This window comes from Solanum pennellii, chromosome 11 (genome assembly GCF_001406875.1).
Source record: "Solanum pennellii chromosome 11, SPENNV200".
NCBI classification, from domain to species: Eukaryota; Viridiplantae; Streptophyta; class Magnoliopsida; order Solanales; family Solanaceae; genus Solanum; species Solanum pennellii.
In genome coordinates this window covers 9,364,113-9,388,551 of record NC_028647.1, presented here as the reverse complement: position 1 = coordinate 9,388,551, position 24,439 = coordinate 9,364,113, and the positions used below count along the sequence as shown (strand labels likewise).

The window sequence follows — 24,439 nt, the reverse complement described above, 5'->3', positions numbered from 1 at the left end:
GTCTATTTTCTCCCACCTTCGTCGTAATTGTTCTCTTGGAAATTCATAGGACATAAGGGTCGTAAATAAAATGCCTGATTGATTTCGAAACCATTTCCTTCACTTGTTCTGTTTTTGTTCATTAAAAAAATACAGGAACATAGACAATGAAAGATGTGAAAATAGGAAGCTGAAAATTTCAATTGGGACCTTTTCATCTGTGCAATTTAACTTCAAATAGATGATGACATCAATGTGTCTGCATTTGATTGAATCAATAACCTGTGTAAATATATAGCTCTGTACTTCTACATTCCTATGATTTGAACATGTATATGGAAATCATGTCTGCTTCACCCAAACAAAGAATGGTCAACATTGTTCTTTTATCCACGGAGCATCAATTGCCAGTCTTATGGACACCTTATTATGTGGAACTCCCAAAGTTTTTTATGAGTGAGGGATGGTAAATCTCTTCATCCCTAGACAAGCCTGGAAAAGTCATATTAGGAAAATGTAAATTAAGTGAAATGATAGGACAACGACTAACTTGATATGACACTTCATACAGTGATAGTCTTGACTTTTGATGGACATGCTTTTTTTTTTATTGGCATATAGTTGAATTTGGAACAAATACGCATATTGGGTCGTAATTCTTGACCTATCACAGTTAAACGTGCTTGTAAATTTGTGGGGGGAAAATGCAAATCCTACTAGACATGCATTTAATTTGGTCTTTCAGTTTTTTAATGTGTATACTTTCAATAATTAACTTTCTTTCTAAGGGTATTTCAGTCTAAAGATGTTAAGAAAATGTTGATTAAGCTAAAACTAGTACTAGTCAATCTGTAAATGTATTAACAGTTAATAGACACAAATATTAGATCTTTTAAGAGAACCTCTGAGAAGAAAAAAAAAACATTCTGGAAAAGATTAATTTTTGTTAAATAAAGTGGTGCAATCAGTGTTGTTAGATTCTTGTGTTTTAGTTAGCAGAAGTAAGTAAAAGACATAATGTCCATCTTCCTGCAGTATTAGTTTCGGCCAATTTTGAATCTTAGAATTGTGGCTCTGTACCACAATCTTCTTAATAGATTCCAGTCTAGGAAGAGTGATCAAAATTATAAGGGAATATTGGTTCAACAATGAGAAATGAATGCCTCATGTAGAAATCACACTTCCTAAGTGTTAAAAATTGATATATTGGATTATTGATCTGTTACTAATCATGGAATTTGTTTTTTGAAGAAATTCTACGTATGGTGTTCGTTGACTTTTTCATCAATTACCATAATTTGGATTGTCTGTTTTTTGTCAACATGTTATTCCTTCATATCTTAAAAATGTCTTTGTTAAGAAGATATAGTTCGTAGAGCCTAGAGGTAATAACTTGGTAACAAAAAAGGAATAGAAGTTTACTTTCTCAACGACGGCTTTGTGACTGAAATAGTATCTATGGTGATGTCAAGAGGATTGCCAGTTTCCTCTTCGAACAAGACTAATAAATTGTCCCCTGGTTGGAGAAATGATCTTGGAACATTGTACCTGGAAATGAACAATTTTAGTTGCTGGGGGTTTAGTCATTAATTACTAATGAATAAACTTTCGTAGATAAACAAGAGTGCATGAGATCTTTAAGTGAAGAGGTTTGTTAAGTAGATAAGAGATAAGATTGACTGGTTCTGAGATGACCTGCTAATATTATAAATAACATATGGTGAAGATAGGTGGGTTCTAATGTGGCCTTATTATTCTATGAATAACGTATACTGAAGATCTATATTAATCATAGTTATTCAGTACAAAAAGTTTGTACAAGTATCAATCTGAATTAGTGTCACCTTACATACCAAGTTTGTGATGGAATGCCTGCAAGAGTTCGAAATGAGACCCAATATCGGCCAATGCTTTGTCCATTAACCCAAGCCTCACCTTTTCCCATGGAACCAAGGTTTAATGCAACAGGATCATCACCCTTGGGTGCATCAAAAACTGACTGGCAAATTGCAATCAATCAATATATCATAGGTTGAGTAACATAACAAATATATTGGAATATGTAAGAGCTGTTTGTAGCATTGTAAACCGAAACATAAGCACATATTTAATTGCTGAGGATCTATTAGTCACTAAAACAAGTAGCACTACGTGATATAGAAAAAAGGTATCCGTAAAGGATCCATAGACTTACCTTATACCATGTGAGCGGTTGAGAAGAGCCTAAGCTGCTCCAATAAGCACTCTTTGATTCTTCTAATGAGTAAATTTGTAACTTCTCCCCCAATAATCCAACCTTAAGAAAATGTTTTATACTGATGTAAGGTTAATTAGAAATTGCACTCACTTGTCAAAGAATAATGGTTGTTAGGTTTGTTGTTCTCAGCCTTAAAAAAGCTCTACTAAACAATGATCTGTGGTTGATAGATTAATGTGGCAGAAAATGTTAAATACCTTACAATGTTTTTGGTTAACTTATCGTTAGCAGTGTTTACATTTTATGGCATGAGCAGAGTATCAATGACTAACCAAACAACAAATTTGGGTTATGTTTTACCCGACAATTACCTGATAACCCCATGATAAGTTGGTGATATTTTTGGCCTCTTTGCTGTCTTCAATAATTACTGACTCTACACCAAGAGCCCTGCGTTCAAGAAATGATCCTGAATCCTGCACGATGAGGATAGAAATTAGTTTTATCTTTATAATTCTTGCTGCTAAATACTTCTTCCTTAAATTTAGAAATCACTAATCTAAAGAAGTGGTGCTTAAGCAAGTCATGTGAATACATGAACTTGGCTAGTAAAATGAAATGCTGTTCCTTGACGCTTCTATGATTGAGAGGGAAAGAGAGCTCATATATGCAATTCATAATGTACTGTCCTACCTTATGAGTAGTACCTCTCTTTTCACCAAAAAGAAAAAAAATGCAATTTCCAAATATGAATATGCACTTCCTCTATTGCTAATATCATGATGAAATTGACAATGTATTCACTAATGGGTGATGTATTATTAGCTGCAACCCAGGAAAACCAACAGAGGAAATGAAAGTACGTACCGGTAAGCCAACAGTTGCACTTAGTAATGAGATGTTATTTGTCCCTTGATTCAGAGAAACAGCGCCCTCTAATGTAAATGCTGTATTTCTGAACCGTCCATGTAAAGAACCTACAGAACTCAACAGTTGGAAGTTTAACAGGTTTTGTAAATTGATGGTTTGAGTTGCATAAAGTTTTGATTTGTGCTTCACATAGAAGCATGACTGGTTATGCAACCTTCTTTCTGGAGATATTTCTTTCGGTAAGTAGCTTGGGATTAGGAACTCTAAGAAACTAAAATTATGGGTTCTTTTTGGAAACGGAAGCATTTTTTCTTCACTGGTCAAGCCAGTTCCTACATTCATAAGTTCCATTTCCATAAAAGAAGTGTAGAATCTGGAAATCTTATCACTCTTGTAACAATGGTACAGCTATCATTTAACAAAGAATAGTTAGTAACAATTAATTGTTCATTGCCGTTCTTTTTTCGTTTTTGTTTCCTGATTATCTATGAGAGGAGTGTGTATCAGGGACAGGGGTTCATGATGACATCTTTGCTCATGTGTAGGACGAATGTTTGCCCCTTGTTTCATTATTTTAGACTCGGAACAAACCCCCAAAAAAGTTCAATTTTTGAAACTGCACGACACAATTTTCATTTGTATAATGCATCCATGGGCAAATGCTTACCTACATGTTCTCCATTCACAAAAGCATGTAAAACATGGCCCAAGGACTTCACACTTAGTGTAGACTGCTGTTCCATTGAATCCTGCTGGATACTGTCATGTGGATTTCACACATATTAGTAAAAGGCAGTTCCTAGATTGCAGTTACTATTTTGTTTATATTTATACTGTGCGAGTAAATTTAGGTGAAACATGTCCTTCAATCCTGGTTTAATTTATCTAAATATTATTGTTTTATTCTTCTGAGTTGACTGGTGTATGTACGATCTTTTGAATTTACCTGAAAGTATACCAAAGATAGTCAGATACATCCTTTGTAGTATTCATGTGCTCCAGTAATACGTCTGATCTCAGTGTAGTAGCATCAAATTGTGGAATAACCTCTTCAAATTGTTCCCATTTCTCAGCCGCGTCAAACTTAATGGCTGGTATTGTTATTCTTGTATTGAATTGTGTGCTTACCTATTGCAGATGAATATGCGGATAGTTAGTGTCTTCTATGGTTATAAACCAAATCTTAGCTTTTCTCTAGATTAGGAATAAGGAGATGTTTTGGCATCTCTACATTTCCTTAGGATTGTAGTGAGCCAGTGAGTAGATCTGGAAAGGTTCAAGTATACGTAGAATTGAAAGAAACTTAAGTATGTCAGTGTTTACCTTCGCCGTATTGAAGGCTGCAGTCTTGCAGTCAGGTAAGATGCTTATAGATTTCCGAGGTAATTCATATGATGAATTCTGAAATTGCACTACACTTCTTGTGTTATCCATGTTGACTAGAAATGCTGCACAAGCTCCAGAATCTTTACTGAATACATAAGCCTGGTTTGTATAGTGCTTGTAAGCTTTGAGATTGAAATTATCTTTGTAAGAAAAAGAGAAAAGTTGGGCCTTGAAATGAGGGTTTCTCGTGAACTCGGTGGATATTTACCTCTTGTTGTTCACCCAAGGACTGCATGGAAGGGAATACAGAAAGTATGGTCTCTGAACATAACTTCACCGCTTCATGTAACTCTTTCAGATGTCCCCATTTTGGTTGTCTGATTAAACCTGTGGTAGAATTCTCATTCAGAGCTAGTGAAACCACGAGTAAAACTTGTGTATTCCTTACCATACTCATCTAATGGAGCTTGGTCATAGTAACTTGTGATCATATATTCCGCAGCAGTCCTTCCAAAATTGGTTCCTCCATGATACTGATAATGCAGCCATCCAGAGAACCTTGTTAGAAGATGCTAAAATTTGATACACTGGACTTGGTAGTGAAGTATGTTGGCTCTATTCGGTATGAGGTAACTTTTTTTTTTCTTATATTTGACGATACTTTCTTCTTTTTTTGGAGTTAGTAGGTGTGAAATTTACCATATAATAGTTGATGAAGGTTCCATTCTTCCTTGCAATGAAGAGAGCAACATGATATGCCATGTCTTCTGCTGATCTTAGTGTTGCATTCTGACCATACACTTGATAGCTTTAAACACAAACAAAATGAATATCTTTTAGCAACTTCTAACTGTTACAATATAGGATTGATCAAATTCTATTGAGTCTGACTCCTAGTGATCGTTTATCAGATAATGACTCTGGTTATCAAACGATTAGATGGCTTACAAGCTTGTCCAGTTCTCAGTCCAAATAGATGGCTTGTTTGGTGAATTAGGCCCTGTAAATGTTTCTCCACATCTCAACCCATTGCATGCATTAATCTGTAGCATGTCTATGAAAATGTCATAAATAAAGTAGTTTAATTAGTCTCAGAGTGAAGAAAGTTAACTTACAACAGGATCTGGAGCATCATCTTGCTTGCACATGCACCATGGGACACCAGTTTGAAGTCCAACAGCCATCTCCGCCGCCCACGACACATAAGGAGGACCATCTTCTCCAAATGCTTTTTCTACATTTTGATATTCATTCTCTATCTGCATGTACACAAAAAAATCAACTTCTAACAATTTACATCCTTTTTTTTTTAAAACATTAGTCGTATAATCTAAAAGATAACTACATGAAAAATCAGAAATAATGTGTGTTATATGTTAAATTTCACCTGCGATAGTATAATTGGACCTCCTTGTGAAGCATATAGCCCTTCTGATTTCATTAGGTTCACTATTTTTGTAGTGAAATTTTGCATGTAAAACTGTCAACAAACAATTTACACTCGCTCATTATCGATGAACTATTTATCTTTTTTGAAAGGGAAAAGGAACAAATATATTCTGAACTATTGTAAATGATATGTAGATATCTTCCGTCATACTTTTGGTATATTAATGCTTCTGCCGTCCAAAAACTAAAGCTATATACCCTTTATATCAATGGACATACACATGTCATAATCTTATCCATTGATTCGATATTTATTAAATTTCGAATTGACGGATAAAATTGTGCTACGTATCCCTATTTAGTCTTATGTTAGTGTAAACGGCACATATTTCTAGTTTTTTTACGACATGGGCACCAATGTCCCAAAAGTATGATGGAAGGTATATGTATACCATGTACGATAGTTGAGGAGTATATTTGTCCTTTTTCCCTTTTTGAAATCGTAAAATGATTTGATACGATACATGGAAATGAGAGGAAGTAATTCCAAGAACATGAAAATATTACCTTAAAGGGTTCATTATTTGAGCGGAAAACAACCCCAGGGACATCATGTAACCAAAAAGGAAAACCTCTATAAACATCAAAAATCACAATATAGTTCAGTTAATTTTCCCAAAATAATATAAAATAAAATTGAGGGGCCAAAAGTTAAATCTGGATAATATTTTGGACCAAGGATGCAAAAATATCATAAAGTTGAAGCATGTAAAATTACCCATAAGTCCATTCACCCTCGATGTAGGGTCCAATTCGAAGGCAAGCATAGAGACCTTGTGCTTGAATTTGCTTTATAAATGCTACTATGTCACGTCTTCCACTAAAATCATACTGATTCGATGCGTAAAGTATTTAGAGTTCACATAAAATTTCGAAAAAAAATATATTATTGATGACAACATTTTATCCAATACCTGTCCAAGTTGAGGTTCATGAAGGTTCCAAAATACATAAGTTTCAATCACATCTATTCCACCTTCTTTAGCTTTCGATATTAGTGATGGCCACATCTATAAGAAATAAAATAATGGTTAGAAAAGAGAGAAAAAAAACAACTATAGTAATGCAAGTTGTCAAATACTTCAAACAAATGTAAACACTCTTGCTTGTTGGGCTTGAGCCGATGATTATTTGAAAATAATCTTTCTTTAACTCTTCGAGACAGAGAGATAAGATCTGCTTATATTTTACTCTCTTAATATCTCACTTGTGAAGTTACAATGGTACGTTGTTGATGTTAACAAATGAATAATAATGTAAGGGGAGCAAAAGTAATGTTAGTGATGGTGAAATTCAGTTTAGTACTGTTTATAATTTGAATTAACACTCACATTTTAAGGTAGAAGTGATAAACAAGAGTCCGGAGCCTAAAGGGTATAAAATATTAATAAAAAATTCTAAAACTATATATAAAATTTTATATTAATCAAAACGATAAAATCGCTGGAACAGCGATTTCCTTCACCGGAAAAAGCAAAATCGCTGCTACTGCAACAATTTTGCAAAATGTGATTTTCTTTTAAAAAAAATAATTCAAATCGCTACCTAGACAACGATTTTCAATTTTATTAAAAAAATTATTTTAAAAAAATGAAAATCGTTGCCTAGAACAGCGATTTTCATTTTTTTTAAAAAAAATAATTAGTAAATCGCTGCCAGTGATTTGAATTTCTTTTTTTTTTAAAATCAAATTTTACAAAATCACTGCAGTAGTAGCTTGCTTTTTCCGGTGGAGGAAATCGGTGTTGTTCCAGCGATTTTGCCGTTTTGTTAATATAAAATTTTATATGTCGTTTTGAAATTTTTGTTAATATTTATACCATTTAGGCTCCGGACTCTGATAAACAATATTACATACTTAGTCGAAGTACTGAGTCGCCTTTATTAGGGAGAACTTTACCCCAATTTATGTATGAAAACGCCAAACTAGGAATAGGTAACATCTAGATTAATGTAGTGCTCCCTCTTTCCAAATTTACGTGACATTTTTTTTTTGTTTTTTTGGAGTTAAGTTTGATGATCAAATTTGCACATTGAATCTTTATTTTTTTTTTTTAAAATAAAATTTATATATTTGTAAACTACGTAGAAAGTACTATAAATCACAATAATTGATAATTCAAAATATTTAAGAAATCTATAAAAACTTATGATAAAAAATTAATTTATTTGAATCTCAAAATCTGAAAAGTATCATATAAAATGAAACGAAGGGACTAATATTTTTTTATAGAAACCAGACAAAAGAAGTTGAAAGAACCTAGATAAAGTTTGATTTAGATGCAATTTTCAATCAAAGTCTTAATCCTAACAACCTTATTGACAAGTTAATTTTCTCACCTATATATTCATATATTAATCCCTACGCACATGAATACAAATTACAAATTGACAAAATTAATGTCTGGTTAACAAAAGAAATGATAGTTATTTTTGGTTTTTATCTTCTCCATTTTTTAAAAAATATTTTTTTGAATCTTATGAAAATGTCACTAATACTTTTTGAATGTGCACTAAATAAATCCACATTTAGGAAAGATAAATTGCACCAGGTAAATTTAATACGACGAGCTCAATTAAAAAAAATTCTAACAAGAAAGAATCGATCCCTGAACTCTTAAATAAGATACTAAATATTTTACTAATTCAACCATCCTTAATTTATTAGTAAATGATTAGGTGTTAATTTAACTTAAAATAACCTTCATAGATGTTGTCAAGGAAATCCACTTCTTACGGTAGCATATGTCAAATTAAGTACACCTATATATGTTACTTTATTATAGGTAGAGTTAAAGTAATATAAAGAGCTTAAATATTTTCCATATTGTTACATCATTTTTACTTCTTGTAATATATAGGCAAAAGACAAAAAAACCCTTACACTATGATAGAAATTTCATAGAAACATATTAATTAAACTAAGGTTTTATTATTTCTGAACTCATTTGTTTTATAATTTTATACATCTTTTAGGTTGCGTGACATACTCCGTGACTCCACGCAGTTGAAGCGCGTTGGAGATATTTGGATGTCACGTAAGCTAAAAAGGTGTACAATTTTTATTTTTAATTTTTAAAGAGATAATGCACAAGTACCCCTCAACCTATGCCCGAAATCTCAAAGACATACTTATATTATACTAAGGTCCTATTACCCCCCTGAATTTATTTTACTAATAATTTTCTACCCCTTTTTGGCCTACGTGTCACTATCTTGTGGGCCTAACGCTGGTTGATTTTTTTCCAAGCTAGTGCCACGTAGGCCGAAAAGGGGTAGAAAATTATTTATAAAATAAGTTCTCGGGGGGTAATAAGACCTTAGTATAGTATAAGTGTGTCTCTGAGATTTCGGGCATAGGTTGAGGAGGTATTTGTGTATTATCTCTTTTTAGTTTTTTTTTTTTTTAAAAAAAAGGGTTCAGCAAGGCGATGGGACCTTAATTTAGTTAAGGTGTAGTGTCTCTGAGATTTCGTATCATAGCCTAAGGATACTTATGTCTTATCGTGAATAAATGTTACTATATATTTTTTGACAATTTCAAATCTCACATTTTAAGTTTTGGAAAGATTTGTCAATAATTATTCTCCAAATGATTTAATAATATATATATATACTTAAACTATTGTAAGTAGGATTTAAGTTATATAGGTAATTACTGTAAGGATATTTTATATGCTCAATTTGTGCAAACATTTCCAACAAACAATTTTTTTATGGTAATTTGACGAAAACTTGGAATTTCATGTCTTTTAATAGTACTATTCTATATATTTAGAGTATATTGATAAATAAATTTGATCGAACTATATAGCTCGATTCAGTAATGAAAAGAGAGGGAAAAAAATACATACGTCCGGAGTGCTTCTAGGATAATGAATAGAACCAGAGAATAACATCTTCCTTTCTCCATCTATCATCAATGATCTTCCATCATAACTCACATTTGCTCCACCGCTGGACACCACCACCATCATCACCATCATTAATGTCACGGCTACCGACCACGACATTTTCATCGTTTCGTAACCACGTACGTAGCACGAAACTAGCTGATTTTTTATTGTATCGACGATGTATATATACATATAATTGAAAAAGCTTGGAAGCAAAAGGAGTGAAATTAAAGTATAAGAAAAACAAATATGAGTATGAAGAGAGGGAAAGGCAAGTTAGTGGGGCTATTACATGTGAAGTACACTCAATGAAATTATTGTGTCCCTTTCTCATCTTTTATACTTCAAATTAAAAAATCCTCTCTTAAAAACTTACTTTTAATTTAATAAAAGAAAGAGAGGTTGTAAAAAAAAAACATAATGATATTTCCGTGGAACATGTGAGGGCAAATTTCATGACCCAACTACTAGTCTTAGACTCAACAAATGGATGATTAAATGTTTTTTTTTTCACTTTTAACTTGATACAGAGAGATTTGAATATCTAGTTTTTCGAATTGAGTTAAACTTAGATGTCATATCTTTATACAGTATTAGAGCAAGGACTATCTGTCAATTGTTGTTCACCAATGTTGGGCCTTTTTTTACAAGTGTGTACGTTTAAGTGAAGGTCTAAATGTGTAAGGGAGTGTTAGGAAGTCTCACATCGACAAAATCTTTTTTCGGTATTCTTTCTCAGACGTATTATTTCTAGCCTTAGCAATGTGCAATCAGCTACTTGGCACCTTCCCTGGGAGAGGGTGACTGAAAAGGAGGCTTGATCTATCGAGAGAGGGAGGCTTTCGAAAACCAAACGAGACTAGAAAGAACATGAAAATTAGCACCATTCATATCATCTTGAGTGTTTTTGTTTTGTCTCTTCGAGATAACAAAATAAAAGGACAACCTTCTCTATTTCTCGGTCTTAGAAATAAGAAATTAGTATAGGGTTTATCAAGAAAAAAAATTTATTTTTAAAATTTGAATCTAATTTTTCTTTTAATTATATATGAGAAATAAAATCTCAGTAGTCACTCTCTCAGTACCTCCTTTTGACAGTGTGAGTCCAACTAACATGCATATAGGCAGAAGAAAAAAGTGACAAGACTAGTCACATGAAGACATTACATTTTTGTTTAGTAGTGTTTTAAAATGACTCTCATCACTACCGCCAACACAATTTCAAAATTGTAAATTTAATTTGGAATAAGATATCAGTATCTGCTAGATTATGATTGAAATTTTAGAAATATATCTTAATTAAATTAAAGTTTTATTATTTTTATAATTTATTTTTTGTATTTTACCTTTTTAACTTACGTGACATCCAAACATTTCCAAGACTCCAAAGCGTCTCAACTGCGTGGAATCACAAATTATATCACGTAAATCAAAAAATGTATAAAATTAGAAAAGAAATGAGTTCAAGGATAATGAGACTTTACTTTAATTAAGGTGTGTCACAACCTGACATTTGAAAAGTAACCTTAGTAATTCCTTTATGTAGCAGTTTTCGAATTTTGAGACTAAATTTTTTTATCTTTGATCATAAATTTTTATATCTTTTTTAATTATTTTGAATTGTTAATTATTCTGAGTTTGTGACTTATAGTATTTTTCACATAGTTTACAAAAATATAATTTTTATTTCAAGAAAATTGAAGAGTCCATGCATAAATTTTTGATCAAATCTAAACTGTTTGACTCTCGAAAAATAAAAAATCACATAAATTGAGACTATGAAAAGTAGTATTTTTTTGATTCTTTTTTAATGTTTGGTGTCCATATTAGAACTCTGATTAAATTTGAATACACACTGCAGGATCTATTTAGAGATGACGCTCCCAACAAGATTTTCTCGATTTCCAAATTTAAACTCGAAACTTCTAATCAAACGTAAAACAATCTCATCACTAAGTAGCAACTCATTTCGGTGTTTGCAATGGATCTTTTGGTCAACTAATTAATACTTTCTCCGTTTAAAAAAGAATGTCTATTTTCTTTTTAGTTTGTTTAAAAAAGAATGACCATTTTCCTTTTTTGCAACACTTCAACTTTAACTTTCAACGTGACATGTTTAAGACTACAAAATTAAAGGGCATTTTGGTACATTTGATATAACTTTAATTTAGAACCACAAGATTAAAAAGTTTTTTTTCTTTTTTTAAATTTTGTTCCAAGTTAAATTAGATATTCTTTTTGAAACGGAGGTAGTATAATAAAGGACTCTCATCACTACCGCCAACACAGTTTCAAAACTTTTTGTCCCTCTTGGACTCAATCTTCTTCTATTCAGTTGTAAATTGTTTGAATTTGATATTGTCTAGTATTTTGTCATATAAAAGACATTCAAAAAGTTTATCACATAATTTTATTTTTGTCACATAAAAGTCATCAAATTTTAAATTTTATAAAGTAAAAATCACTTTATATACTAATTTTTATCACATCCTAGAGAGTAAATTAAATCTTACATGAATTTTTATATTGCGTACTAAAAAAAATTATACGACACTTCTATAACATATTGAATATAATGATTTAATTTCAATAATTATTCTCCAAAGTTGACATTTTCGTCTAGAGAACAAATAAAATTTGTAATTATAAATGTACACATGCATAAAAATGAATGTACTCTATACCTTACTTTAATTATTTTTTAAAAAAATATTCCATCGTTAATAAAAAAAAACATATATATAATGAGATGATTAAATTGTGGTGTCATTTACATTGAACATCGACCAACAAAGACTTAGAAATTCCAGGACATGGATCACCACCAAACTTCTTACTTGAATGAGCAATGGTACATTTGCTCTTCCCTAAACAAGCCTACACAATTCAGATTAAAACGAGTTAATCAATCATATTTTCATGAGCTAATTCTACAAACAGGTAAAGAATATAATGTACCTTTTCCACAATGGCTTTAGAGTTAGAGGAGTGACATAGTCCAATGCCATAATCATCACAATCACCAATTGGATTTCCATAGCTTGCAAACAAAATCTTGGAAATTTTTCTTCTTTGAGGACAACTAAGTTGCAGTTTAGGTCTTCTACCATGTTTTCTCCAAGAGTTTATTACTGGTGGTGGATTTGAATCTGCGACGTGCGCGCATACTTTGGTTATTGAAATTGTGTCAATGGTTATGCCAAGAGGATTACCTATTTCCTCCTCAAATAACACCAACACATTGTCTTTAGGTTTGAGAAATGACCTTGGAACATTGTACCTATAAATACAATACACATTTGGAACCTTATTGACTCTTCTTTAATTGAGTTTAAGTTCTGTCTACTAATAATTAATATGTATAATATTGTACATAGTAAGTGTTACATACCAAGTTTGTGAAGGAACCCCTTGAGGTGTGTGAAAGGAGAGCCAAAATCTTCCAATACTTTGGCCATTAACCCAAACTTCACCTTTCCCCATGGATCCAAGATTTAGGGTAACAGGATCATCGCCTTTTGGTGCATCGAAAATGGACTGTATAATTGCAATGTCGAGTTAAAACAACAAATATAAAGTTTATAGAAATACATAATTATATGTATATGTACATTTACTTACCTTGTACCATGTAAGTTGTTGTTTAGAAGAGCCTAATCTGCTCCAATTAGCACTCTTTGTACGTTCTGATGAGTAAATTTGTAACTTTTCTCCCAACAATCCAACCTTATAACATCATGTAAGTAAAATAAAACCTTAACTTTCTCAATGTAGTTTACTAATTAGGGTTCACTAGAAAATTAAAATAAGAGATCCTCTGTTTTAAGTCACAAGTCATGGATGTTTATTTATATTTACGCTATAAGTCGGTGCATATAAGTTAAATTCAGTGAGGTTATTACCTGATAACCCCATGAAAAATCAGTTAAGTTTTTGAGAACTCTATCGTCGTCTTGAATCATAACTGAATGTACACCTAGAGACCTACGCTCAAGATATGCCCCTGAATTCTGCATATATATAGTAAAGAAGAGGAAATTTGTGATCTATTTTTGGCTGGTGAATATTTTCTTGAGAAAAAATAAAATTAAAGATCTAAGTACAAACCGGTAAACCAACTGTTGCACTCAGAAATGAGATTTGATTTTTTCCTTTTTTTAGAGGAACCGTGCTTTCTACTAGAAATGATGCTTTTCTAAATTGTCCATGACCATAACCTACAAAAAGAAAAAACATGAAAATTAACAAGTCGATAACCATGACAACAACATACGCAGTGAAAATAATATACGAAAAATGCTCACCCACAAGATGTCCATTGACAAAAGCATGTAAAACATGTCCTAATGACTTCACACTTAGTTTAACTTGCTGCTCCTCTGATTCCTGCTCCAAACTAAATATCACATCAATTCTAGCTTAAATTAGTTGATAACATTTCTAATAATGTATATGAAGTTATTTTTGTCAATTTTGATACGAAAATCAATCATATTGAATAATATATATTAGTATGGTTATTTGAATTTTGATTACCTAGCAGTGTACCAAAGATAATCAGAGACATCTTTTGTAGTATTTGTTTGCTCCAACAATGTCTCTGATCTAACTGTTGTTGCATCAAATTGCGGAATTATCTCATGGAATTGTTCCCATTTCTCAGCTCTATCAAACTTGAATACTGTAGTCGGAGTTCTCGTGTTGAATTGTCTACTTACCTAATAATATGACGCATGAAAATCGTCCTGTTATAGTATATATGAAAAATAAATCTATGTACGTACCTTAGCTGTATTGAAGACTACAGTTTTACAGTCAGGCAATATGCTTATAGATTTTGGAGGTAATTGATACGTCAAATCTCGAAATTCTACTGTTATGTTCTTATTACTGTGATCTGTGTTCACCAGCAATGCTGAGCATTTAGTTCCTGAATCTTCGCCGTATACATAAACCTAATGTATAAACGATTAATAAAAAAGAAAGTAAACAGTAAATTCGATCGGCTTGTGTAATGTATTACCTCCTGTAGTGGACCTAAAGAATGCATTGTGGGAAAAGTAGAAAGTATGTTTTCAGAGCATAACTTTATAGCTGCATGTAATTCCTTAAAATGACCCCATTTTGGTTCACTGATTAGACCTGCATAACAAATGTGCATAGATGATTCACATAATATTAGTAATATGTCATTCGATACAAATACTAAATAATCTGCGGTAAAATTTTACCTAGCGTGAATTTAATTAATTTGATTATAGCTTACCATACTCGTCAAGTGGGGCCAGATCATAATAACTTGTAATCATAAATTCTGCAGCACTTCTGCCAAAATTTGTGCCTCCATGATACTGCTCATCAAAGAACACACAACCAAAATAACGCCTCATATTGATTCCTTAGGACTAACAAGTAATATAGAATTAATGAAATCAATATATTTTATCATAAAAAATTACCATATAATAGTTTATGTAGCTCCCATTCTTCCTAGCAATAAATAGAGCAACTTGATAGGCCATTTCTTCTGCTGATCTCTTCACTGCATTTTCCCCATACACTTGATAGCTACAAATTTATTTTTAAAAAATCAGCCTAGTCATTTGTGTCTGACTAATTAATTCAAAAAATAGTTTTGACAATATTAAATTAGGAATTCGTGCTTTATCAAGGTTTCAAAAGTGAAAAAAGTTTAACTTTTTTGATTTGTACTATTATTCAAAATCACTTTTTTGCCTTCAAAAAAAGTAAGTTAAACACCTCAGCTCAGATTAAATACATATGTTATTTTGGGTCGAAGTGGTTAAATTTTGTAGAGTTTGAAAGTTCTTACAAGCTAGTCCAATTTTCTGTCCAAATGGAAGGCTTATTTGGTGAATTAGGCCCTTTAAATGTTTCTCCACAAGTCCTTCCATTGCATGTGTTAATCTACACACAAACATATTTAAAAATTAGTGGTGCAAACACTTGACATGATGAATAAATAATTTCTTTATGTAATTATTTTACGTTATTAGGTCAAATTACGTGAGACTATAGATCTTAAAAAATAAAATAATTTACCTATTATTTTTTATGATAAAAATAAGAAGAGAAAATGAAACATACAACAGGATCAGGCGCATCATCTTGTTTACACATGATCCAAGGTACACCAGTATCAAGTTCCACAGCCATTTTTGCTGCCCAACGAACATAAGGGGGTCCTTTTTCTCCAAATGATTTCTCTTTATTTTGATATTCGTTTTCTATCTGTATAAGTTAAAAGATTATTTGAATTAAATCTCGTAAAACAAAGCGTAATTAGTATTAAAATGTTATTTAACCTGTGAGAGTATAATTGGACCTCCTTGTGACGCATATAACCCTTCTGACTTCATCAACTTCACTATCTTTGTTGTGAAGTTTTGCATATAAAACTATCGAAAAAAAGAAGAAGTTAATTTTCCTACCAATTCAAACAAAAATAAATAAATAAATAAATAAATAAAAAAGTGGTCGAGTCACAAATTTAACAGTAATGTTATTAGAATCAAGAGCTTACCATCATGTTAAAACTTTATTTTTTAACTAAAACCATCAGACAAACAATCTCACTCCCTAAACCTGCCTCGGTACCACTTGTTAAGATCAAACACTTATTATCGTGCCAGAAGTTATAGCTCATAGCAAATACGCAACTTTATTTCTTAACTAAATCCAAATAAATACCATGTTTGATTTGACTCCGATTTGAAATACCCAACTTATAGGCAGGATATTGACAATTTGACATTACCCAACAAAAATAATTAAAGGTAAAGATATCATTACGTACCTTAAATGGTTCGTTATCAGATCGATAAACAATGCCAGGAACATCATGTAACCAAAATGGGAAGCCCCTAAAAATTCAACAAAAATTTATCCAAATACAATGAAAAGAGATCAAAATATAACAAATGAATATTTTTTGGATTAACAAAAAAATAGGGAAAAAGTCTTGAAATATATCTGGACTTTGATCAAAATTGTTATAACAATTTCAAATTTTGGACAAGTTACTATTTATAATGATGTAATATTTATGACTGACACCTATATATCTTTAAAATACACTATCAGATAGTGCAGGGATCTAAATTTGAGATTGTTACCATAATTTTGATCAAAATTACAATATATTTCAAACCTTTTTCCCGAAAAAATTAATATTTAAGTGTTTTTTTTAATTACCCATAAGTCCATTCAGCCTCAATATAAGGTCCAATACGAAGGCAAGCATAGAGACCTTGTGCTTGAATTTGCTTTATAAATGCTACTATATCACGTCTTCCACTAAAATCATACTTGACATCACATGAAAAAACAATAATAGTAATAATAAGTCAGTGCACAAAATATTTAACGTATACGTATGATTCGAAAAAATAATATTAATGACAACATTTTATCTAATACCTGTCCAGGTTGCGGTTCATGAAGGTTCCAAAATACATAAGTCTCAATCACATCTATTCCACCTTCTTTAGCTTTCGATATTAAAGATGGCCACATCTATCGTAAAATATGAAAAAGCAAATTCGAAAAGAGAGAGTTAGTTATCACATTAGACATTTTGTTACGTATGATATTTTGTCTTTCTTGAATGTCACAAAATTGAAAATGATAGTCAAAAAATGCGAAATTAAAAATAAAGAAAGAAGTATAAAAACAACTCCAAATTTGGCGGAAATTATTAATTTCAAATTTGAACTATTGACAGCCTTAAAAACACATACGTACTTGATAATTAAACTTAAATACACTCTCAATATACTCTCAATATGCAACATGACATCGCAAGTGATCTCAAACTCTTGTGGGAGCATGGAGTTTTTAATAAAAATTGAGAGCAGTGTTGAAAACACCCCTAAACTTGACAAGAATTTAGGGGTAATTTCACTAATGTTGCAAGATCGGGGGTGTATTTAGCTTCAATTAGTCAAGTAAAAGAGTGTTTTTAAGGTTGTCAATAGTTTGGAGATGATGTAAGGATTTTTAATGATTGTGAAAACATAAACAATCTAAGCATTCAAAAATCCTATCAATTAATTCAGGATCGTAGAACTATATGATTTTCACTTATATGTATTACTATAATAATTCAGTCAATAATATATACTTGAGTCAACAATTATAATTCTGTACTTATTGAGTGAAAGTCTTTTCTTTTGGTTCTTAAGAAGTTGTTTCTCTCTTACTTTATACTTTATGAATAACTTTGATGCATAAGACTATTTCTTTATAAGAGAAGACCTGTAAATCATTCTCACCTTTCAATCATGGTGAAAACGTAATGGGTAAAGTGAAAGACTTAATGGGTAGTTAAAGTAACTTCCCCACTTCACACATGTAAGTAACTTCTCCACTTATCCAATTAGAATTAAAATTTAGTTTAGTAATTAAATATTAAATCAAAATAATATTAATGCGAGTGAGTAATAAAACTAACAGATAAAAATAATAATTAACGTCAAGTTTAGAAGTGTTTTTCGATACTTCTCTAAAAATAATGATTAGTTTAAATTTAATATAAACATTACACCTAAGTACTTTCATACAACTTTTTGTACATCGAGTATACAATGATACTATACAATGTTATATTCTATATATTTACAAGAAAAAAAGATTTCGTTTTTTATGAATTTAAAATATTCATCAAATAGCTTCAAATACTAACCACAACTTCAAATATGAAGTACCCAACAAACCCCACTCTCAATCAGTCTCTTGAACATACAAAACAAAATCTCATCACAAATTAAGAAATTATTACCTTTTTTCTTGAGGGTTACAAATTATATACAAAATAAATAGGGTAAGATAAATCTAATTCATTTTAAAATTATTATAAACTTGAGAGAAATGATTATATAGGTGGTTAAAGAAATAATCATTCAATAACTAAACATTAAAAAAATATCTCGCAAATTTTTTTGTTAAAATGTATGTTCTTTTATGTCAAGTGTATTTTTAATAAGTTGGCTTTCAATATTGCATCACTTTATAAAAAAAATGCAAATAAGTTAAATACGGACTAAATTAAAGGTTTTAAAAAATTTGATCAATCAGTCAAAATAATTATATTTGCTACTTAAATATATAAAAGTATATATGTTAATTATATATATATATATATAATTATTATTATTTTAAGGGAAAATGCACAAGTATCCCTTAGACTATGACCAAAAATCCAGAGACACACCTTAATTAAATTAAGGTCCTATTATACCATGAACTTATTTTTTTATAATTTTATACACCTTTTGTCTTACGTGGAACACTCCGTGACTCCACGCAATTGAGGCGTGTAAGAGATATTTGGAAGCCACGTAAGCCAAAAAGGTGCACAAAATTACAAAAAAAATAAGTTCAGAGGGTAATAGGACCTTAGAATAGTTAAAATGTATCTCTGCGATTTTGATCATAGTTTAGAATGGTATTTATGCATTTTTCCTAATTTTAAAGAGCAATTATACCATGTAAATATCTTTTTTTTTTATATATATAGTTGTTATAATTATGTTAAAAAAGCGTCATTTTTTCTATTAACCAAACAAAAGAAATTTTTTTAAACTATAATAGCGGTGACCAGGACTACATGAAAATCTAGTTGGAGAAATATTATTTTGTTGCCATTGTTAGTTGGGACTTGGAAGGAATCAAGATTGTATCGTACCGATTAGTTGAACTTGTATGTTTGATTTTATTTATTTTTAAAAATATATAATAATATGTACATATACATATACATATAAGAAATAATTTTCAATTGTCATTTTTATTTTATATCCTTATTGTTTTTAATACAGAAGATTAATTCTAATTAATAATATGTTAGTCGATGTAGTAAAATTTTTATTTATTATATGAAGAGGTAAGTAATTTATGTAACATTGCATTACTTTACTTTATATAAAGAAGAATTTGAATATGATTCTAAATTAAAGAGGAAAGAATCCCTCTCCCAAATTAAAGTTTATTTGCCCGGAATGTTTGTTTGGGATTTTAAAATAAATTTTAACATATTCGATTGTTCGATAAAAATAATTATAATTACTAGTTAAATATACAAAAAATATAATAAAATCAAAATTAATTATAAATTACTGAGAAATATATATATTTTTAGTTCTTATAATTAAGTTGGAAAGACGTACAAGTTTTTCTAAGGAATCAAACTAAAGAAAAAAAAATAACTATAATAGCGGCGATTATGACGACATGAAAATCTTGTTGGAAAAGAATTGTTTTGTTATTCTTGTTAGTTGGGTGATCTCAATTTTTATTTTATTTTTGCAATCATATATTATTTTTTATAATGAAAATGTTGTTTAGAATAACCTGCGGATATTTCTGTTAAATTAATATGATTTAAAGTTTGTAAATTTGATCGAATTTATCGAATGTGATCAAAGTGTGTGGGTAAAATTGGTTTCAAATGTTATTTCGAGGTCTGAAAATTAAATGATTAAGATGGTTTAATTTATTTTTGATATTTGGATAAATATAATTTTGTAATTCTACAATGCTGAAAAATAAAGAAATTGTAAAATAAATAATGGTGATGAAAGTTTGTTGTTTTGTGATTGATTAGAAACTTTAAAAAAAAATCAAATTTTTAGATGTTAAATAAGATATTAGTAGTGTCTAATTTGTTCCAGAGATTGATATGAAAATTTGCTAAGAAAATTCTCATGTTTATATTTTTTTTCAGTGAACTTAAAATATCAAACGACAATATTAAATATAAATTCCTTAATTAATTGAGACTCATTCAAAAAAAAAAAAACTATTAAATTATTTTGTTTGTTTGTTACATTTTACAAATGGATTCTTCCAATGTAACTTTAAGATACTTATTCAAATATATTTAATAATTTAGAGATTTTTTTTTGACTGTTAAATAAGATAACTTGTAAAGGTTATGAATCCATTGAATTGTGTGGATTGTCCTTTAGATATACTCAACACTTAATTGTATTCATGTATACATGTTCCCAAGGTGATAAGAATCATTTGGATAACTATGTACCNTGAGGCAACATTCGAAGCGTATTATGAGATATGTGTACTCTTTTTCCTTCACTAGGCTTTTTCCCACTGGGTTTTTCCTAGTAAGGTTTTAACGAGGCACATAATCTATGGACATCCAAGGGGGAGTGTTATAAATCCATTGAATTGTGTGGATTGTCCTTTAGATATACTCAACACTTAATTGTATTCATGTATACATGTTCCCAAGGTGATAAGAATCATTTGGATAACTATGTACCTACTAATTGGACATTTATCATGGGGGCTTTCGGGGTGATATCTCAACTCTATAAATAGAGATATCATTCACCTTTTGTAATACACACTTGAATAAGAAAATTATCTCCTCTATCTTATACTTCTTGTCTTTTTCTTCTTATATTCTGAGCTTTCTTTACAATAGTAAAATCTTTATTGTTTTCTTTGTAATTATCACCAGAGACTTTGAATATCAAACGGCAGAGCCAAATATAAATTCCTTATTATTAAGTCTCTTAAAAAAACAATTAGTTAATTTTGTTTGTTTGTTACATTTACAAATGAATTCTTCCTACGATGAAATTTATATATACTTATTCAAATATATTCAATAATTTAGAAAAGCAAGAACTTTTTTATTATAATTTTTCTACATGTTTTTTTTTAATTAAATGTTGATACAGAAAACACCAAATAAGCGACCTAGTCAATTAATATTGATTAGGTCAAATAATAGTTATTCATTATACTAAAAATAGTTATCTATAATATTTATTTAATTTTTTAAAAATAGACATATAATTTATGTTTTGTGTCATCTATTTTACCTTTGCTATTAAATATTATTTATCATCTTTTTTCTTAAAACATTAAATTTTAATAAAATCAAAAGATGATATAGCAATATTACTCATATTATTCATTGTTTCTTAAACACTGTAACAAATCAATAGTGGACAATTATTATTGAACAGACAGAGTACTATCATTTTAACAAACTTAAATGCAGCAGATGAGAGTTACAGTTTTTATAATTAAGAGTCAATTAAATTAGATAACTAATTACCGTTTTTGTTTCATATTAACTGTATTATTGAAAGTTTTTTCTTAGTTCAAAATAAGTAAATTGGTTTAAGTTTAAAAAAATTGCTGGGATTTGTTTTAATTTATGTCCTTAATTTTTTTTCTTAAATGGTGTGTTCTATTAATACGGATTAGAGGAAGTGTATTACATGTAATTTTGTTAGATGGTAAATTACCTATTACTATAACTATTAAACAAAATTGATAAATATCTCATATATTAGCAGAATTATTATAAACATTATGCGTCCAATAAAACTCTGAATTCATTTATGAGTAAATATAAAGTCTAAAATAACTAATATTACTTTTTCTTTTGATTTTTCATCCAGTGTCCGGAGCTCACATTAAAGTTCCGACTAAGTCCAGATTACGCACTGCAGAATCCATTTGGGGGTGGCGCCCCCAACAAGATTCACTAATTTTAATTGAGAAATTCCAATAAAACTCTGAATTCATTTATGAGTAAATATAAAGTCTTAAATAACTAATACTATTTTTTTTTTTGGTTTCCCACCTAGAGTATGGAGCTCACATTAGAGCTCCGACTGAATTCGGGTCGCGCACTGCAGGCCTATTCGGGGATGACACTCCCAACAAGATTTTCACCATACCCAAAACTCGATCCCAAAACCTCTGATTAAAGGTGAAAAACTCCCATCAATGCACCACAACCCATGTTGATGCTAATACTACTTATAGCTAAAAAGAAAACTTATCATTCATTTAGTGAGGAATTATCAAAATATTCTACTAAATAAAAAGTAATCATTCATTTAGTGATGAATTATCAAAATATTCTAATAAATAAAAAGTAATTTAAGGACGAAATTTATAGCATATAACTATGTAAAAGATAGAGAGAAATACATACATCAGGAGTGCTTCTTGGATAATGAATAGAACCAGAAAATAACATTTTTCTTTGGCCATCAATTATCAACGACCTTCCATCATACGTAACGTTTACCGCGACAGCCATCATCACCATCACCATCACCACTACCACTATTAATGCCACCATGTTCCGCCGCATCAACTGTATTTTCATTTTCCTTAATAATTATTTCTCTTAAAATTTTATAATTTTTTTAGCAAGGAGTAATGAGAGACAATTTTTTTTTTTTGATAAGGCAAGTTTATATAGGAGGAACTTTAGACGTGTATTTCAGTGTTATAAAAGGAAATTACGTTTGTGACCTAAACTCATGACATCATATGTTTGTTAGGTTTATATATGTAATTTTGTAAAATCATTTTTGGAATTTTGATATTCTAAACTCATGAGGTCATATGTTTGTTAGGTTTATATATGTAATTTTGTAAAATCATTTTTGGAATTTTGATATTTAAATAAATTTATCTTAAATATTTTTTTTTATATATCAATTAAATACTTTAAATTGTAAACTATTGTGTTACAGTATTAAAACATAAAAGAATTATTTTTAAAACTTAAATATTTCATGCTTAAATATAGTGTTAAACCTAAACCGTTTGAATTTAGAATTTTTAACAGTTTCACAAAAAATGGGGAAGAGGAAAATAGCAATTAGGAGACATACACTCATATTTTACTTTTATATTGAATAGTTAAAGTCTTTCCCTCTAAAATTACTTTTACTTATTTATATTATATATTAAGTTGTCTATACTTTTAATGTTCTTTAATCTCAAATTTATATATTGAAAATATTTTGAAAAACTTATGTTATTCATTAAAAAATAAATTGCCGGCTTATGAATCCTCCATTACTTGCCGTAGTTGACTATTTTTTCGCTTTTTAAAGATCAATTTTAATTTTTTTTTAGTTTAGTTCACAAATTTCAAAACTTGTGACCTAAGAAAATTTAGTTAATATCACTTTTAATTTGCTTTCATCTATAAATATATCGTACAAGTTAATTTTGTTAAGAAATCTCTAAAGCTTTCCATTGTATGGGAAAAACTTATATAATACTCTCTCCGTATCAGTTTATGTCATATTTATATTTTTTACTTGCATTATAAAATGATGTAAATTTAACCTTCTATCCTTATTTAATTTTTTGAATCAATTTATTTTGATTAATTAATTTAACCAATGAACAATCATTAACTTAAATTTCTAAGTTGATCAAATATAAATTTTCAACATTAATAACTCACAAGTGTAAACACGAAATAATATGATAATTTATGCATCATTAATTTTATGAAATGAAAAATATTATGAAATGATCATAAGTAGGTGAAAATCTTGTTGGAGAAATTTTATTTTGTTACTCTTGTTAGTTAGGAGGAATCAAGGAACGATTTCAATTTTTAACTTTTAGGAAATGTTCAATTCTGGAGAAATCGTTATTTTGGTTCGGAGGTAATGGTTATAAAGTTTCTTACTGATAGGAGTATGAGTAACTAGATATTAAAGGTAAGGTCAATCACAAAATGAAAGTTAGAGTTTTTTTGTGAGTCCTTTCCCTATAAAGATCTGATCAACTATAATTACTCAAGTAATACTCAATGACCTTATAGATTCATGTCATGCGTATTATTTAATACACATACATGACATGAATCTATCAGGTCATTAAACATTACTTGACCAAGATTTTA

At 29.9% G+C, this 24,439-nt stretch overlaps 2 protein-coding genes and 1 long non-coding RNA gene across 3 annotated transcripts; 1 reads left to right on the top strand and 2 right to left on the bottom strand.

Annotated features, from left to right (window-relative positions):
* Nucleotides 1-78: 78 nt before the first annotated feature.
* LOC107004887 (beta-galactosidase 16-like) lies at nucleotides 79-10,028 on the bottom strand. Its single transcript, XM_015203287.2, has 19 exons — nucleotides 9,676-10,028; nucleotides 6,736-6,831; nucleotides 6,540-6,652; nucleotides 6,329-6,395; nucleotides 5,760-5,852; nucleotides 5,488-5,631; nucleotides 5,321-5,415; nucleotides 5,072-5,180; nucleotides 4,821-4,905; nucleotides 4,641-4,759; nucleotides 4,370-4,531; nucleotides 3,993-4,174; nucleotides 3,714-3,805; nucleotides 3,044-3,153; nucleotides 2,548-2,652; nucleotides 2,174-2,275; nucleotides 1,833-1,978; nucleotides 1,402-1,527; nucleotides 79-471 (listed from the first exon to the last, which is right to left on the bottom strand). Exons 1-19 carry the CDS (start codon nucleotides 9,907-9,909, stop codon nucleotides 462-464), a joined length of 2,190 nt encoding a protein of 729 aa, XP_015058773.1. The 5' UTR covers nucleotides 9,910-10,028; the 3' UTR covers nucleotides 79-461.
* Nucleotides 4,753-5,725, top strand: LOC114074888. The gene is made up of 2 exons (XR_003575243.1): nucleotides 4,753-5,001; nucleotides 5,493-5,725. It is a non-coding gene; the product is annotated as an uncharacterized LOC114074888 (long non-coding RNA).
* Nucleotides 10,029-12,402: 2,374 nt separating the features above from the next.
* LOC107004093 (beta-galactosidase 16-like) lies at nucleotides 12,403-22,929 on the bottom strand. The gene is made up of 19 exons (XM_015202323.2): nucleotides 22,718-22,929; nucleotides 17,158-17,253; nucleotides 16,933-17,045; nucleotides 16,535-16,601; nucleotides 16,044-16,136; nucleotides 15,826-15,969; nucleotides 15,551-15,645; nucleotides 15,177-15,285; nucleotides 14,984-15,068; nucleotides 14,741-14,859; nucleotides 14,502-14,672; nucleotides 14,254-14,435; nucleotides 14,022-14,113; nucleotides 13,825-13,934; nucleotides 13,620-13,727; nucleotides 13,339-13,443; nucleotides 13,109-13,254; nucleotides 12,676-12,997; nucleotides 12,403-12,594 (listed from the first exon to the last, which is right to left on the bottom strand). Exons 1-19 carry the CDS (start codon nucleotides 22,892-22,894, stop codon nucleotides 12,484-12,486), a joined length of 2,445 nt encoding a protein of 814 aa, XP_015057809.1. The 5' UTR covers nucleotides 22,895-22,929; the 3' UTR covers nucleotides 12,403-12,483.
* Nucleotides 22,930-24,439: the final 1,510 nt, after the last annotated feature.

Excerpts from the sequence above, each read along its gene's own strand:
- LOC107004887 (XM_015203287.2), bottom strand. The coding sequence starts at position 9,909 with ATGTATATATACATCGTCGATACAATAAAAAATCAGCTAGTTTCGTGC. Across the intron at positions 5,181-5,320 it reads ACTGAGAACTGGACAAGCTT|CTATCAAGTGTATGGTCAGA; the intron begins GTAAGCCATCTA and ends TTGTGTTTAAAG. Across the intron at positions 4,175-4,369 it reads CAGCCTTCAATACGGCGAAG|GTAAGCACACAATTCAATAC; the intron begins GTAAACACTGAC and ends CATCTGCAATAG.
- LOC107004093 (XM_015202323.2), bottom strand. The coding sequence starts at position 22,894 with ATGAAAATACAGTTGATGCGGCGGAACATGGTGGCATTAATAGTGGTA. Across the intron at positions 14,673-14,740 it reads CTTTAGGTCCACTACAGGAG|GTTTATGTATACGGCGAAGA; the intron begins GTAATACATTAC and ends TTTATACATTAG. Across the intron at positions 13,255-13,338 it reads AACAACTTACATGGTACAAG|TCCATTTTCGATGCACCAAA; the intron begins GTAAGTAAATGT and ends GCAATTATACAG.